Below are 16381 nucleotides of genomic sequence, written 5' to 3'. Positions count from 1 at the left end.
GACAGCAAAATTAAAGAGCAGGGTTTTATTTAAACCAGAATGACTCCATTTTAAAATTAGATAAGGAGGCTCCACCCATTTAGATTTAAAATATTAATGAGCCCGACTTTTAAAAATACATTGCATTCTTTTTGATAAGCGATCTCAGTCCCAAGGTTTCCTTGACGCTAACAGCTGTTATTATTGCAGTTCTGCCCTGTTTCAAAATTGAGACATTCTCATAATACGAGTCGCATTGCATTAACAGGCCAGATCTTGCTGGAATTGGACATCATTTACCGTTCCCCTATTAGACTTCTTCCTGCACCCTTCAGCTTGAAAGATATCTGTGCAGCAACTTGCCGGAGTGTGAACTAATGGCCAGTGGCACAGTGAGGACAACAGGGCATCCAGGAATTTAGGAAATGATAGGACTATGAGTCTGTCTGATTAACCAATGACAATTAAGGATAGAGAAGGAATCAGGAACAATGGACAAGAAAATGGGGCGAATTAACATCAAATCAGAAACAGAAAGAGAAATAAAGAAAGGTAAAGAAAGAGAAAAAGAGAAACAGAAAAGAGCAAGAAAACAATTAAAATATATAAAATTGAAAATATTTTAAATCTCTAGGAATTTATTCTCTGCAGGAATAAGACTCAACATTTGAAATAGTTCCTTTCCTGGTCTGGAAATGTTGATTGGCAATCGTTATCAATTAACCTATCATTAACGTTGTATCTGTGCTGTTACATATGATCCCTAACTTTCTGCTGTGAGTTTAATAGGCAATTAACATCAAAATCCAACAGATGGTTAAAAATAATGAGGAACTGGAGATGCTGTTTGTTTGTAACAAATCAACCAAGTTCTGGAGATTCACAACTCACAGTGTATCTCTTAATCAGCAACAATATCTTATAAATATATTCTAGCCTTTAACGTCATAAAACATTCCAAGGACTTTCACTGGAATGTTATAAAGCAAAATATGACACCAAGCATATAAGGAGATAATGGGTCAGATGACCAAAAGCTTGGTTAAGAGTTAGGTTTTAAGAAGTGTCTTAAAGGAGGAAAGCAGGTTAGAGAGGTGGAGCAGTTTAGAGAAGGCATTCCAGAGCTTAGGGGCTAGACCCCTTAAGACACAGCCACCAACAGTGGAGCAATTAAAACTCGGGATGCTTAAGAGACCAAAATTAGATGAGCAAAGATACCTCCGGGGATTGTGGGGCTGGAGGAGATCACAGGGACAGGGAGAGGTGAGCAGGGAGGGAGTTGAAAACAACGATGAGAGAATTTTAAAATCAAAATTAGGAGTTGATGTAGGTCACAGGAGTAAAAGGGGAACAGGGCTTGGTGTGAGTTAGAACATAGGAAGCAGCATTTTGCATGACCTCAAGTTTATGTAGGGTGGAATATGGGAGGACAGCCAGGAGGGCACTGAAATAGTCAATAATCCTCTAAACTTGCTGACATTTCGAGTCCTCATGACCCTTCAACAGAACTAAGTAAAAATAGGATAGGGGTGAAATATAAGCTGGTTTAAGGGTTTTCCCCCTTGAAGGGTCATGAGGACTCGAAACGTCAACTGTGCTCTTCTCCGCCGATGCTGCCAGACCTGCTGAGTTTTTCCAAGTATTTCTGTTTCTGTTTTGGTTTTTGATTTTCCAGCATCCGCAGTTCTTTGCTTTTAATCCTCTAAACTTGATGGCCAATGTTCACATCAATAATGGAGTGCGTCACTAACACAACATTAAGAACACAGTGAGACTTGGGCCAATGCTGCAATGAAGCAAATAGGTCCAGACTAGAGGTATTAATCTACAGGATTGTTTTTGTCAATTACTTGGACTATGAAGATTGTACATCATTGGGAGTTAGTAAACTGCTGAATGTGTAACCTCTTAAAACCATATAATGAAATAAGTTCTTCCTTTTAACAGTTCATACCAGATAATTAGTAACCCCAACAATGATATAACACAACACACTGTCGCCCTTGTTTATATTGCAAGATAGATTATACAGAGTCAGGAACAACAAACTGGAAACTGGGCAAACAGCCTGATACAATATCATCACCCACAACTGATCCATTGAAACTTCACCAGAGTACAGCTTAGCAAGAGGTAAAACATCATGGCAGCCTGCATTGTAGTCTATACTTACAATAAAGGCTTGCATATATTGTGCTTAAGATAGAAAACCATCCCTAGGTGGTTCATAGGAGCGCTATTTGACAAAAAAGATGATGCTGAGTCAAAGGAGGAGAGATCAGGAGAGGTGACTGAAAGTTTGGTTAAAGATGGAAGGCTAAAGGATGCTCTTAATGGAAGAGAGAGGTGTGGAGAGGTTTAAGTTTAGGAAAGGAAGTACCGCGCTTGGGAACAAGGCAGCTGAAGGCACGCTGTCAATAGTGGGGCAAAGGATGTCTAGGATGTGGCCCATGCTACTGTGTTTGGAGGGTTTCCACTCTTCTAGAACTAGCAGTTTGTCTATGAGGCTGCGGTGTTACCAAATTCTAGGAAGACCATTCCATTCCGAGGTTGCCGTGGTGGAGAGGCTTGCATATCCCCGTGAACCCAAGAGCGACGCAGTCTGGAGCTCTCGCTCCTGGTAGGGTCTCCCATGGTGGTAAGGTCGAGGGAGAGGTTCCAGACAAAGAATGATCTAAGAAGATCCTCAACAGCAGAGTAGACGGAGGAGGCTGCGCCCCCAACGGCTGCGAAGGGGAAAAAAGTTGCAATGGGGAAGTTGCCCCAGTCATCATGGTCCACCATGCCACTGACCATCCACCAGCCACCAAGACCACGTGGAACCTGGCAGCGTACTGGAGCCCCCACGCTAAACTATGCCACGCGCAAGCCTCCGTCAAGCGAAAAGCCCTGTGGTGATGGAGGATTGGTGACAGGGGCAGGGCTGTGATACCTGGAGGCCCCTAGCCAAGATCCCAAACACAGGCAGCGAATGTGTGGCGGTTTTCAGGCACCTGTATTGGGTCAGGGGTTCCTTTTGGCTGTTACACCTGCGATTGAGAAGTCCCCTTCAGGGTGCCCTCTGCTCACCCTGAACTGGGAGGGGGCTAGCCTCTGCGCAACAGCATGCCCCCACTGCGGAAGAACATATGGATCCAGAATTGGGCTCCTGATGGATGTCATCCTTGATTCCAAGGGACAGCTGATGACGAGGAAGACCATTGGCAGCGCCACTGCATGGCAAATCCTTCATAACCGAATTTCCTTTCTAACTTATTTTTCTCTCTTATTAAAATGGAGCTCGTGAGCATAAAAGGTGTTCGCTGTGGCTCAACACTCTCGCTGCTGAGTGAAACCATCAGTTCAAGTCCCAATCCAGAGACATGAGCACAAAAAACACAGCGGACACACCCACTGAAGGAGTGCTGCACTGTTTCAGGTGCTTCTTTTGGATGAGGCTGGATCAAAATCCTGGAACCCCCTCCCTAACAGCACTGTAGGTGTACCTACACCACATGGACTGCAACGGTTCAAGAAGGCAGCTCACCACCACCTTCTCGAGGGCAAGTAGGGATGGGCAATAAATGCTGGCCCAGCCAGTGATGCCCACATCCCGTGAACAAATAAATTTTGAAAAAAAGAGGCTCATCCGTCCTCTCAGGTGTTTAATTAAAAATTCCCAGGGCACAGCTTTGAGCAGGAGCTGTGGGACGGCTGTCCCTGGTGTCCTAGCTAATATTTATCCCTCAATCACCATCACTGGGAAACAGATTATCTAATACCTGATTGTGGGATCTTGCTGTTCACAAATTGCTGTCATGTTTACAAGAGTGACTACACTTCACAAAGTACTTCATTGGCTGTTAAGTGTTTTGGAACATCTTGTAGCCATGAAGGTAATTAGCCAGAGTCCACAAAGGACTGTAGGCATCTCTCTCCATTACAGAGAGAATTGGTTACATATAGTTTGAGGGTGCCACTTTGCAAGCCTGGGGCAAGGTGAGGAGGCAGGCCTTGAACCACCAGTACAGGGACAGAACCCACAATGTTGGCTTCATTCTGCATCACACACACTGTCCATCTAGCCAACTGAGCTAAACAACGCCCCAATCATGAAAGACACTGTATAAATGCAAGTCCTTTTTTGGTTTGTGAAAGCGCTGAAGATACAGATCACAAGATGAATGAATACACACGAGGAAAACCATTTAACTCATCAATCCGAGCAGAACCTACAAAGCTGCGATCATAGCATCTATCGACTTCTTGAGAATTCCTCTTTTCACTACACAGAATGCACACTCCACAAGATGCAATCTCTGACCCAATGTTACCTCGTTATTTGGAAATTGGTTGCTTCCTCATGCTGAGAGATTCTGGGACTTCTCAAACTCTGTTCCCCTGTTAATGCACTCAGCACTCAGCTTAGAAATGTTTTGAATATCAGAAGTAGAATTAACTCATGGTGATGGTGATGGTGTTGGTGGGGAAAGGGGAGCAATGAACCTAAAGACCTCAATAACACGTGGCCACCAGATAATTACACATGAAGACGACCATTAGGCCCACCTTCATTGATCCATACCAAAAACTCCTGAGCATTCCCTGTTGCAGCATTCAATCTTGCAGTATCCAATCGCTTCTTATTTTCCAGAGTTTTCAACTGTACTGTTGTATCTGGAAGTCCATTTGCTGCATTGTTCACTCTCTGTGTGAATAGGACTTGCTGATATCAGTCCCTAATTTATCTTTTACTAGTTTGAAACTGCTACTTGCTTTACCTTTCCAATTTAGTTTACAGAAATATTTCAGATGTACCTTTTCCACTCCTTAAACTCACATAATTCTATAATACCATCTCTCAGACAACTCCTTTCAACTTAGAAATGCCCAAATTTCTTCAGATCTTTAACACTGGGGATCCTGGATCATCTCTGCACTCTCCCTCCAATCTTGAATGTCTCCCTTGGGTCTTGGAGACAGGTGTGAACACAATACACAAGATGTGGTCTGATCAAAGTCCTGTACAGTTTGACCATAATTTTCTCTGCCTTGTATTGCATAAGAAGATAAGAAATAGGAGCAGGAGTAGGCCAAGCTTAATCCACCATTCAGTAAGATCATGGCTGATTTTCTACCTCAACTCCACCTTCCTGAACTATCCCCATATCCCGAGATCCCCTTTGTATCCAAATACTTGTCGATCTCAGAATATATTCAATGACTGCCCATCTATGACTCTCTGTGTAGGGAATTCCAAAGATTCAGAGCAAAGAGTGAAGGAATTTCTCCCCAACTCAGTCCTTAGTGGTCGATCTCTTGTCCAGAGACTGTGACCCCTGGTTCTAGACTCCCTAACCAGGGGAACCAACCTCTCAGCATCTACTCTGTCAAGTCTCTTAAGAACTTTATGAGGAGAAAGTTGTTTACACAGCAAATGCTCCATTGATGTTATTGAAGAACACCTTATCAGTAAGTCAGTAGTGAAATATGCATGAGGACTCGAAATGTCAGCTGTGCTCCTCTTCACCAATGCTGCCCAGACCTGCTGAGTTTTTCCAGGTATTTTTGTTTTTGTTTTTGTTGTGAAATATGCACTGCCTGCCCAAGGGAATCAATGTAAGTTTGCATAGCACCACTCCAAACAAATTTCTTCATATATTTCAATGAGATCACCTCTCATTCATCTCAATGCTAGGGAATATAGGTCTATCAACATGGGACAATCCACTTATCCCTGTATTCCGTTCTGCCACATATAAAGAAATATTCTGTTACTTGAGGGTATGTTTGAGGCTCAGAATTTCCTTTCCATCCAAACTTTGCCTTCCCTATTCTATGATAATCTCTCCAGACTGCAGGCAGGCTATATCTTTGCAGATCGCCAGGACCCTCACTCTGGATGGTCTCTTAGCTTGGCATAACCCTACAGCAGTGCTCAGATCAGAATCTCAGTAGGAGAATGGGTACACCCAATAAATAACCTTATTCCTCAAAGCAATGGCAGTCTTAATAATAAGACTGGCCCTTTAAAAGGTAATTGAGGCAAGATCCCTCTTGAAAGTAACATAAACAGGAAATGTTATCCAACATCCACATGGAGGCCTCCATGACACTGGCCTTTCCTTCCAATTGTACAACATAACTATGGACTTCAGGCACAAACTTTCTGTCACGTAACAAACTCTGCCACGATCTTTAAGACTTGCCACACAAAAGGATATTTTATTTTCCAAAATACTCCCTGGACAAAGCAACCACTAACTCCTAGTAATAAAGGCGTTACTGTATGTAAATTACACCAAACAAGGTGACAAGAACAGCAGGATCTAGTTAGAACATTATAATTATTTTACAGCAAAGATGCTGCAAAGGCTGTAGAACTCATCATATCCTATGTCAAAGAGACCCAGATTCTTGTTTCTGTGTATATAGCAGACACAGCATATGTAGTAATCAACTGCAAGTTAATTCTCAATAAACATAGAGCTGGTGGTTTGGGAATCCTTAAACAACCTGTGTAAACAAATGGCACTACGGCCTCAATATTACCTCTCCCATAGCCTCGCCACTGACAGGCAGGAGGGTCATGGGGAGGACGAGGTTAAAGACTTAAATACAAAACTTACACCCTCACTGTGGCCATTGCCTCTGTCATGGTGGCTGATATCTGGATGCCCGAGGAACGCGCTGTGGATCCTTTGTTGACATATTTAAATCAGGATTCTCACAGTGCAATTGGAAGCCCGATTTCCCAAGATTGGGAAAGCCAGCAGTGAAAGGGAGATAGCGCCACAGGGGAAGGTGATGTTTCAGTGCTCCTTGTGTGCCAAGAGCAGGAGTGTTTCCTCTACACAGCTTTCCCCTCCTCCTGCACAGCCCCAGTCTCCAGCCTCCCTCTGCACAGCCCCCAGTCTCCAGCCTCCCTCTGCACAGCCCCCAGTCTCCAGCCTCCCTCTGCACAGCCCCCAGTCTCCAGCCTCCCTCTGCACAGCCCCCAGTCTCCAGCCTCCCTCTGCACAGCCCCCAGTCTCCAGCCTCCCTCTGCACAGCCCCCAGTCTCCAGCCTCCCTCTGCACAGCCCCCAGTCTCCAGCCTCCCTCCCCATTTCCTCCACAGCCTCGATTGCAAGCCTCCCGCTCATGCCTCCAATGATCTCTCATCCATCTTTCTCCAACCCCGCTTGCAAAGGACTGTCCCCCACAGAGTCCTAGCTGTGCCTGACTGCTTTTGGCATTCCCTCCCGCCGAGCCAGCTGGGCTGTCCATTGGCCTGGCAGCTGAACAAGATGGGAAATGGAACAAAAGAATGTTAATGAGGTGCTGCCATTAATTGTTGGGAAACACTTGCTGCTTCTGTGTATTTACAAGAGGATCCCTGTCTCAAAACCCAAGAGTCAAAGTTCATGTTGAGGCTTCACGTGTCCACTTATTGGAGGAATGAGGCTGTGTGCTGGTGTCCCCCACACCCTCTCTGTAAATATTGAGGCCAGTGGTCAGGGTGTATCCTGAGACTGATTAAATGTGGGGTATGTGTACATTGTCACAAATGCATATATTTATGTTTTTATGTGTACGTACAAATAATTTAAATTTAAGGGTTCAGGACAGTTCTAAACACCAATTCTCAGCTTACAATCTTATTTGAATCCCACGGTTAGATTTCAGCCTGTGATCCACTCCCATATACCCATGTAGACCCTTCAAATTGCTCAATTGGATTCCAGCCTGCAATTTACTCCATACATAAATATTCGGAACTTGGTAATTTGATTCCAATTTGTGACACAGCCCCCAGATATCCAGTATTCTACCTAAAAACCTACGGAACACCTTGGATTAGATTGCCACTTACCCTGACTACCTGTTACCTGCTGAACCCTGAGCTGCAAGAGAAGTTCTGGGTTCTAACTGCTACACAAAACTGTCAAAACTTTGCTCCGTTTGTTCGTAAAGTCACTGGAAGCATTGCCCAGGGACCGAAGCAGTCTCACAGGACACACTCCGGGCTAACAACTATAATGTTAATGATCATTAATAATGACTGTCCACCTTTAAATCAACAATGACACTCACCCAAAGGAGCAGTTCTTTTTTTTTTTAAAATTTCACTGCTGGAGTGAAGCGAACAATTTCTACAAGATCTGTCATTCCACCGACAGCTGCAATCAAGCATGAAAGGGCCAAAGTTGGTTTGCTCGAACACACAGCTAACATGTCGAGAAGTTAAGGTGAGTCCAGATCTTACCTGGACAGCAACAGGGATTGTGTTAAAAGAGTCCGTTCAGCCATCTACAGGAATCCGTCTGAGTGACAATGATCGCTCTGGCAACCGGAGCATTCTGTCTGCCAGGCCGCTTTGGAAAAAAAAAATACTTCCGTGGTGTTTGACCCTTTACAACATCTGAAGCTTTTTGTTGGGGGGGGCGGTGGTGTTGTATTGAGCTAACGGCACACCCGGGAAGTCGGCGCTGAATATCTTTCACAATACTGACCTTTGCAACGTGATATCACTGCATTCCTAAAAAAAGGAATTGAGCACTCTCCATGGTTACCACTACTCCACCTGTCTTCACACATACACACACTGTGCTTTTTTACTGCACAGCATTTAGCTGCAGTCCTCTGCGTTTTTAGCTGCCTTTGCAGTAGAGCTTGATTTATCTCCCTCTGCTCAGTTCTTTAACCCCACCCCATCCAATCCTGGCTTTAATTAGATGTGCTGCTCATTTATCCTTTTTTTTTGTCCTTCCGCTCGGTATAAAATTATTGACCAACTTTCCTTTTCTCTCCTATTTACTCTCGGATTTTATCTGTTTTGTATGAGTGGTGAATCCCGGTGGCGTCATCAATGGGTTACATCAGGAGGAGTGACTAAGCTTTCTCACAATGTGAGGTTGCTGAATATACCTATCAGCTGATTCAGGCCACAGCTCTGCAGCCAGCCAACCCCCCTCAGTGATCAGCGATTCATCCCCATCACCCCCCTCTCTTCCCTCTCCCTCCGGTACTATCGATATCAGCAGCTTAATGCAACCCCCTGCCTTCACCCTGTCATCAGTCACTGCTTAGGGTTGACTATCCTCCAGGATTGTCCCTGGAGTCTCCAGGAATTTAAGATCGATTTCTGGGATGCGCTGCTGACAACCCAGGAGAAAAACCGCAGATGACACCAGGAAAGAAAACTCATTGGGTCTTTTTTAAAAAGTGTGTGGTTTCATCACAGCTGGGTCAAGTCAACAGCTCAGAAATCACAATCAAAGCTTCTTCTGTCCATCTGAACTGACACATCGGGTGAAGATGGTAGTCCCAGTGTTGAGCTTACACATAAACAGAGAGGGAGAGATGCTTTTTTTAAAAAAAAAATTGGGAATGGTTATCATTGAGAGACTAACCACAACAATACCACAAACTACATAGTGCAATTTTTGCAATTCTCAACTTTTCCTTCTCTTCTCTGAAGGTCCTGGCCCACACTGGGTTCAAGTATCAGAGTCATCAGTCACCCCATTAATACCTTGACCAAACAACCATTCTTCATATGAACCGTGAAGGTGAGTGTTAGTGGGCTATCCTGCAGTGGGTGGTATTTTATTATTCATTCATGGGATGTGGGCGTCGCTGGCTGGGTCAGCATTTATTGCCCATCCCTAATTGCCCTTGAAGGTGGTGGTGAGGCGCCTTCTTGAACCGCTGCAGTCCATTTCCACCCAATTTTGATCCTGTTCTCATCCAAATGTCCACTTACACACATTTTCTAAGGTGAAGCACTGAATAATGGTTAGAATGATGCACTGGCTGGTTTTCACCCCTTTCCCTATCCCAAGAAGACAAAGGCAAATGGCTGCATTGTTACCTTTGCCCTGTTTGAGGCCAGCTAACCGAGCACAGATCAGGGACTGAACCCGGAACTGTGAGATTGGCTGGCTCAGTATCTTGTTGGATGGTGCCTGTACCCACTGATTCAGAAAGTTTGACAAAGCATGCACCAACTTTGTTTCACTCTGAAATTTAGCACACAAACAAACCAGGCATATTTGGGAAGAATAGAGGGTTGTAGGAACAGGAGAAGGCCATTCAGCCTCTAGCACCTGTTCTGTTATTCAATGGGAACATGGCTGATCTGTGACCTAATTCCATATACCCATCTTTGTCCCATATCTCTTAATAATCTTAGCTGACAAAAAAAATGATTAATCTCAGATTTAAAGTAAACAATTGATCCAGCATCGTTTTGAGGAAGAGTGTTCCAAACGTTAATGTGGAGAAGCATTTCACTCCTGAAAGGGTTGGCTCTATTTTTTTAAACAACAACAGTTTACAGGATAGTCAGTGAGTAGGAGGCCGCTTTGGCTCAGCTATATTTTTCCTCCCCAGTCAGAGCATCCAATTGTTTGTTACATACTTCCAGGAGTTCTCACCTCCACTGTCCTACCCAGAAGTCTTTACCATCTGCTGATTCATGCGAAGAGCCATTTCCTGATATTTATTCTAATTTTGCCTATTCCCAGGTTAAACTTTGACCCTTTGTCCTACATTTTTAGTTCAGCCATAAGTCAAAGGATACGGGGGGCAGACAGGCAGATGGGGTTGAGGCCACAATCAGATCAGTCATGATCTTATCGAATGGTGGAGCAGGCTCGAGGGGCCAAATGGCCTACTCTTGTTCCCAACTGGTTCTTGTGTTTATAGTCGACTTCCAAATGTACCATCTCTAATCTGGTTGTTAATTAAATAAATCAATAACTTGCATTTATACAGCACCTTTGACATAGTAAAATATCACAAGGCACTTTACAGGAACGTAAAGCAAGACAATAAAATTCACACTGAGCTGAAGGTAGAGGCAATAGGACTAGTGAGGTTAGTTCTAGGGATGTGTTTAAGGAGGAGGGAGAAGTGGATAAGCTGGGAGGTTTTATAAGGGAATTCAAAGCTGAGGACCTAAGATGGCTGCAGGAACAGTGCCCTTCAGTTGGGGCAAAGGAAATGGGGGATGTAGAAGAGGGCAGGGTTGGAGAGGCATAAAGTTCTTACAGAGTGATAGGGCTGGAAAAAGTTACAAAGGTAGGGAGGAGCGAGGCCTTGGAGGGATTTGAACATAAGTTTAAAATACTCCATGCATTCCCCTCGCAATCACCTCTTTTAAAGGCAGAGAAACACACACTACTCCAAGCTTCCTTCGTAAGTTTGTGAGTTCTCTGAATTCAGGGATCAAAGTTCTCAGGAAAGGCCAAGAACATTAGGTACTTCTTCTGGTTGAAAATTTTCAAGGAAGAATGAACATCCTTTAATTTATTATGTCGTCTGTTATTGTTTAAACCAGAGTGCTGATGACATCAAAAGAATCTGGACTCGGAGGAAATGCTGAGCCCAGCAGTATAAAGGAGCTAAATACCTGAAGCCACATTAGGTCAGTGAGTTTATGTAGTGAGAAGCTGGGGATGTTTCTGTTAAAAGAGAGGATGTTACAGAGTGATAGAGTTATTTAAAATTGCAAAGGGATCAGATGGTGTAGATAGAATCAGACTGCTTCCAGTAATTTAGGGTTTATAATTAGGAACATGGATAAAAGATTAAATGTAAGAGATTTATGAGAGAGTAGCAGAAACTTTTTTTTACATAGAGGTGGTGGAATGTACTATCAGAGATTGAAGTGGAGATCATGTCAATATTTTAAGAGATTAGTTAAAAGTGAGAGGGGGAAATGAAGGGATTTAGAAACAGAGTGAACACATGGGTCTGAATTATCATAAAGATGGAGAGCCTGAAAGATGGAGGCCGGAACCCGGAAGTCCTGCCCACAAACATGGCACCTACTATTTTCACAAGGGGGAATGGGGCAGGTTCTAAATTGCATATCCATGGTTCATGAAGGCAACTGCACATGTTAAAGTGCAACCTCAAGGCAATCTGATTTTCGCTGATGGGATGTCCAAAACATGACTTGTGCACTTTAGACCTGGTAGGAGAAGGTCTAAAGCTGCCAGAGTCCTGTGGAGAGGTGGGGTATCCTTTTGGAGAGGTTAGGTGCCCTTTTGGATATGGTCCCTTGACAGTTTTGGAGGAGGTCAGGTGCCCTTTGGGAAATGTAAGATGCCCTTTGGGATTGTTAAAATTAGACATGAATGTGCATAAATAGTGCATAAACTCATTGGAACTGTCAAGAGAACTGTCAAGCTGTCAAAATGAGCTGTCAAGGTATTTATAACTCCTGCTCTTTAAATAATTGAAAAATCTGCGGGCAGTGTTATAAAAAATCAGTGCTTGCTATTTCACTCTGTCTGTTGACATAAGCCTGAGGGTTATCATTACAGGATTAGTGCTGCATGACTGATTTCTCAACCTTTCATTATCACAGTGGGGTGCCTGTCAGTACACAGTTTCACTGACAGCTCCAAGTGTTTATACGCTTTTTGAAGTGGGACTATGAATTCCAATGCTTGTTTTTATAAGGGACTAAATGAAGTTAAATGTAATGAATAAGTTTTTGTCAAAGGAGTATATTTTTGAAATAGTGAATTCATCAATAGAAACTTAATATCTTTATTTCATTTCAGCATGGGTCCTGAGGTCTGCCCACGGTGGACATTGGGTGAGTTGGCATGGTAGGTGTAAGGGAAATGGGTGGTGTGGGGGCATGGGTTGACACGAATTTAGCATGGGGCTACAAAGGGCCATGCAGTAGGTAGAGAGGCATAGTTTGGCATGGAGGGTATCAGGGGCCATGGAGGTATTTATATGGATATATTTATATGCATGTATTTATATTGATGCATTTACATGGATGTATTTACATGGATGTATTTACAAGGTATATTTACACAGATGCATTTACCCAGATGAATTTACCCAGATGAATTTACCCAGATGAATTTATGTGGATGTATTTACATGGATGTATTTACATGTGTATTTACATGTGTATTTACATGTGTATTTACATGGATGTATTTACACGGTGCTCAATGATCTTTTGGTTGACAAACGTTTGAACATTGAGGTTCTGGACAGGAAAGCAGAACTTCAATGCTGATATTTCTGCTTCAAACACACTAGATACCATTCTGGAGTTCTTTCACACGGCTTTGGCAATATTTCCCTAACCACCTTTTTCACTCCTTGGGCTATGATCTTGATAGAACTTCAATATTTCCTGGTGCAGATGTTACTTTCCCCGACTTCTCCCAACATGACATCAAGTTGCTCCCTCTAACCACCAGTCTAGTTTTCCTTTCAGTCCCCATTCGTTTTACAATAATCTCACTTACCTTAGCCTCAATCTTGTTCCCTCCATCCCTGAACTCGCAGGCACTCCAGGATTCAAAGCCCTGCTGTAAGAAACATTCAAAACTTTGAAGCAGAAAGGATCAGGTAACATTGTAACTTCAACTACAGAAACACAAAGCATTACATTTGGCCATGTTCAAAGATTAAACCCATTTAAGTTACCTGCTGTTATCCAAAATGTAGGTCCTGGGACCAGAAATTATATTTGCAGTATTGTACTTCCTTTTACCTCCAAACTAAAAGCTTTCAGTGTGCCAGTCAGAATCTAATATCAGTCAAATCTCCAACAGGTAGAGTCCATTATTCTGAAAACAGAACATGTTTCTAGAACATCTGTGGTGTATAAGCAGTGCCAATGGCCATATGGGGAATTCAAGAGATTTCCCTGCATGTTCCCGTGAATAACTCCAGTATTATCAGCACTCGCCTTTTCCCATAAGAATCCTGAAGAATTCACCATGGTTTTGCAGCATTCAGTCCAAGTCTTTACTTTTTTTTAATCATTCATGGGTTGTGGGCATCGCTGGCTGGGCCAGCATTTATTGCCCATCCCTAATTTTCCTTGACAAGGTGGTGGTGAGCTGCCTTCTTGAACCGCTGCAGTCCGTGTGGTGTAGGTACATCCACAGTGCTGTTAGGGAGGGAGTTCCAGGATTTTGACCCAGTGACAGTGAAGGAACGGCGATATATTTACAAGTCAGGATGGTGAGTGGCTTGGAGGGAAACTTCCAGTTGGTAGTGTTCCCATGTGTCTTTGTTGCCCTTGTCCTTCTAGATGTTAGCGGTTGTGGGTTTGGAAGGTGCTGTCTAAGGAGTCTGTGTGAGTTCCTGCAGTGCATCTTGTAGATGGTACACACTGCTGCTACTGTGCATCAGTAGTGGAGGGATTGAATGCTTGTGGATGGGGTGCCAATCAAACGGGCTGCTTTGTCCTGGATGGTGTCAAACTTCTTGAGTGTTGTGGGAGCTGCACTCATTCAGGCAAGTGGAGTGTATTCCATCACACTCCTGGCCTGTGCCTTGTAGATGGTGGACAGGCTTTGGGGAGTCAGGAGCTGAGTTACTCGCCGCAGGATTTCACGGTTCTGACCTGCTCTTATAGCCTCAAAACTGATCTGGCTAGTCCAGTTCAGTTTCTGGTCAATGCTAACCCCCAGGATGTTGATAGTGGGGGATTCAGTGATGGCAATTGAATATCAAGGCATGATGGTTAGATTCTCTCTTGTTGGAGATGGACATTACCTGGCACTTGTGTGGTGCAAATGTTACTTGCCATTTGTCAGCCCAAGCCTGGATATTGCCCAGGTCTTGCTGCATTTGGACATGGACTGCTTCAGTATCTGAGAGCTCGCGAATAGTGCTGAACATTGTGCAATCATCTGCGAATATCCCCACCTTATGATAGAGGGAAGGTCATTGATGAAGCAGCTGAAGATGGTTGGGCCTAGGACACTACCCTGAGGTAGTGCCATCTACTGCTCCTGGAATGCTTCAAGATGAAGCACCAATCCTTAGGATGCCAGGTATAATGTTTAAATTAACGTTCCCATTAACCTGCAGATATTTCAAGTTGCTGATACTGGCTCACCTAGTGTTCTGATTTTACATTTATCCACCAATGAGGCATAAAATGTAAAGAAGAAGCCTCTCCAAATCTTTGAACACACAAAATTCAGCTGATGAGAAATAAGAACAAATGGAATGGGGACATCTGGACATTCGTAGGCCAAATTGTCAGGTTAGCCACTGCTGGTCTAGAAGATCAGTTATTTCTGGAACATAAACCATAGGCCTTTTGCAGCTTAATTGATTTTTCTTTTGCGGTTTGAATACGAGATCCTTTCTTGCCTCTCGAGCATTTATATAATGCCTTTAACACAGTTAAAATGTCTTAAGGTGCTTCACAGGAGCTTTATTAGACACTGAGCCACACAAGAGGATATTAAGACAGATGGTTAAGGAGGCAGGTTTTATGGAGTGACTGAAAGGTTTGGGGATGGTATTCCAGTGCTTAGGGTGTAGGCAGCTGCAGGTGATCGTCAATAATAAAATGATGAAAATTGGGGCGTGCAAGAGGCCAGAGTTGAAGGAGTGCAGAGAATTGGAGGCTGTAGGGTTGGAAGACATTACAGAGGTAGGGAGAGGGCGAGGCCAGGGAGGACTTTGGCAAACAGTTTCAAGCTAAGAAACACACCAAGTGGCTGCGTCAGGTCACAAACAGTGATGGAGATTCTTCATGAAGCTGCAGTCAATGAGTTTATCAAAAAGCCTCTATCTGTTGATTCTTTAATCATTTTGGATGCTTTGATTCTTCATTCATTCCAGCTATTTTTCCGTACCATTTGGGTTCCCTCTTGGCACCACAGGCTATTCCCAGAATGAGGGGTTGGGCCCATGGTCTGCCCTTAGGCCTTGGCCTAAGCTAAGATATTTGTGAGCAGCTTGTTGCTATGCCCTCTCTGCCAATTTTTCCTTTCCCTCTCCCCAAATTAACCCTAATGAGACTAAAAATTTCCCAGGTGGAAAATCATGTGCTTGAACCAGAATCAAATAGTGTTAGGTTATATGTTCATGCAATTTTAGGCTCAATTACTCCAATGTGCTCCTCTCTGGATTCCCATTCTGCATAAACCCCCAATAGTTCTAAAACATATCCTATCCCACATCAAGTCCCACTCAGCCATTACCTCCATTTTCATGACCTATGTTTGATTTCTTCCCTCCAATATATAACACTTAAACCTTTATTTTAGTCTTCAAATCCTTTCTAGACTTTGCTGCGCCCTTTCTCTGCAATTGATTTACACTCCTCCCACATCCTGCAGTCCTTCTGTGTACCCTTTTCCTTTAACCCCAACATTGGAGGGGCTGTGTCTTTAGCTGCCTTGACCTCACTCTCTAGACACCAAACTCCTCTAACCTTATCCTTCTCTATGCTCTTTTAAAAATACGGTAGCACAGTGGTTGTGTTACTGGACTAATGATCTCGACTTCAAATCTTGTGACAGCTGGGAATTTAAATTCATTTAACTGAAAGGGTAGAATTTTATGCCCTGCAGGTGGGTGTGCGCCCGACCTGACCGGGTGTAAAATAGCGTGCGATGATGTCTCGATGTTATTGCGCACTTATGCAA

General features: G+C 43.6%; 1 protein-coding gene across 9 annotated transcripts in view; it reads right to left on the bottom strand.

Annotated features, from left to right (window-relative positions):
- Nucleotides 1–16381, bottom strand: part of srcin1a (SRC kinase signaling inhibitor 1a) — a 382976-nt gene that overhangs the window by 271512 nt on the left and 95083 nt on the right. For 7 of the 9 annotated variants that reach the window (XM_078529401.1, XM_078529403.1, XM_078529405.1 and 4 more), the window contains exon 4: nt 13229–13291. In XM_078529401.1, the coding sequence (XP_078385527.1) occupies nt 13229–13291 (63 nt within the window). Of the gene's footprint in view, nt 1–8205; nt 9361–13228; nt 13292–16381 lie in introns of those variants that run through there. The other 2 variants (XM_078529407.1, XM_078529406.1) reach the window with 1 other exon arrangement.

Source organism: Cetorhinus maximus, chromosome 25 (genome assembly GCF_964194155.1).
Source record: "Cetorhinus maximus chromosome 25, sCetMax3.hap1.1, whole genome shotgun sequence".
NCBI lineage: Eukaryota > Metazoa > Chordata > Chondrichthyes > Lamniformes > Cetorhinidae > Cetorhinus > Cetorhinus maximus.
Note: the sequence above shows the minus strand (reverse complement) of the source record. Positions and strands in the feature narration are given on the sequence as shown.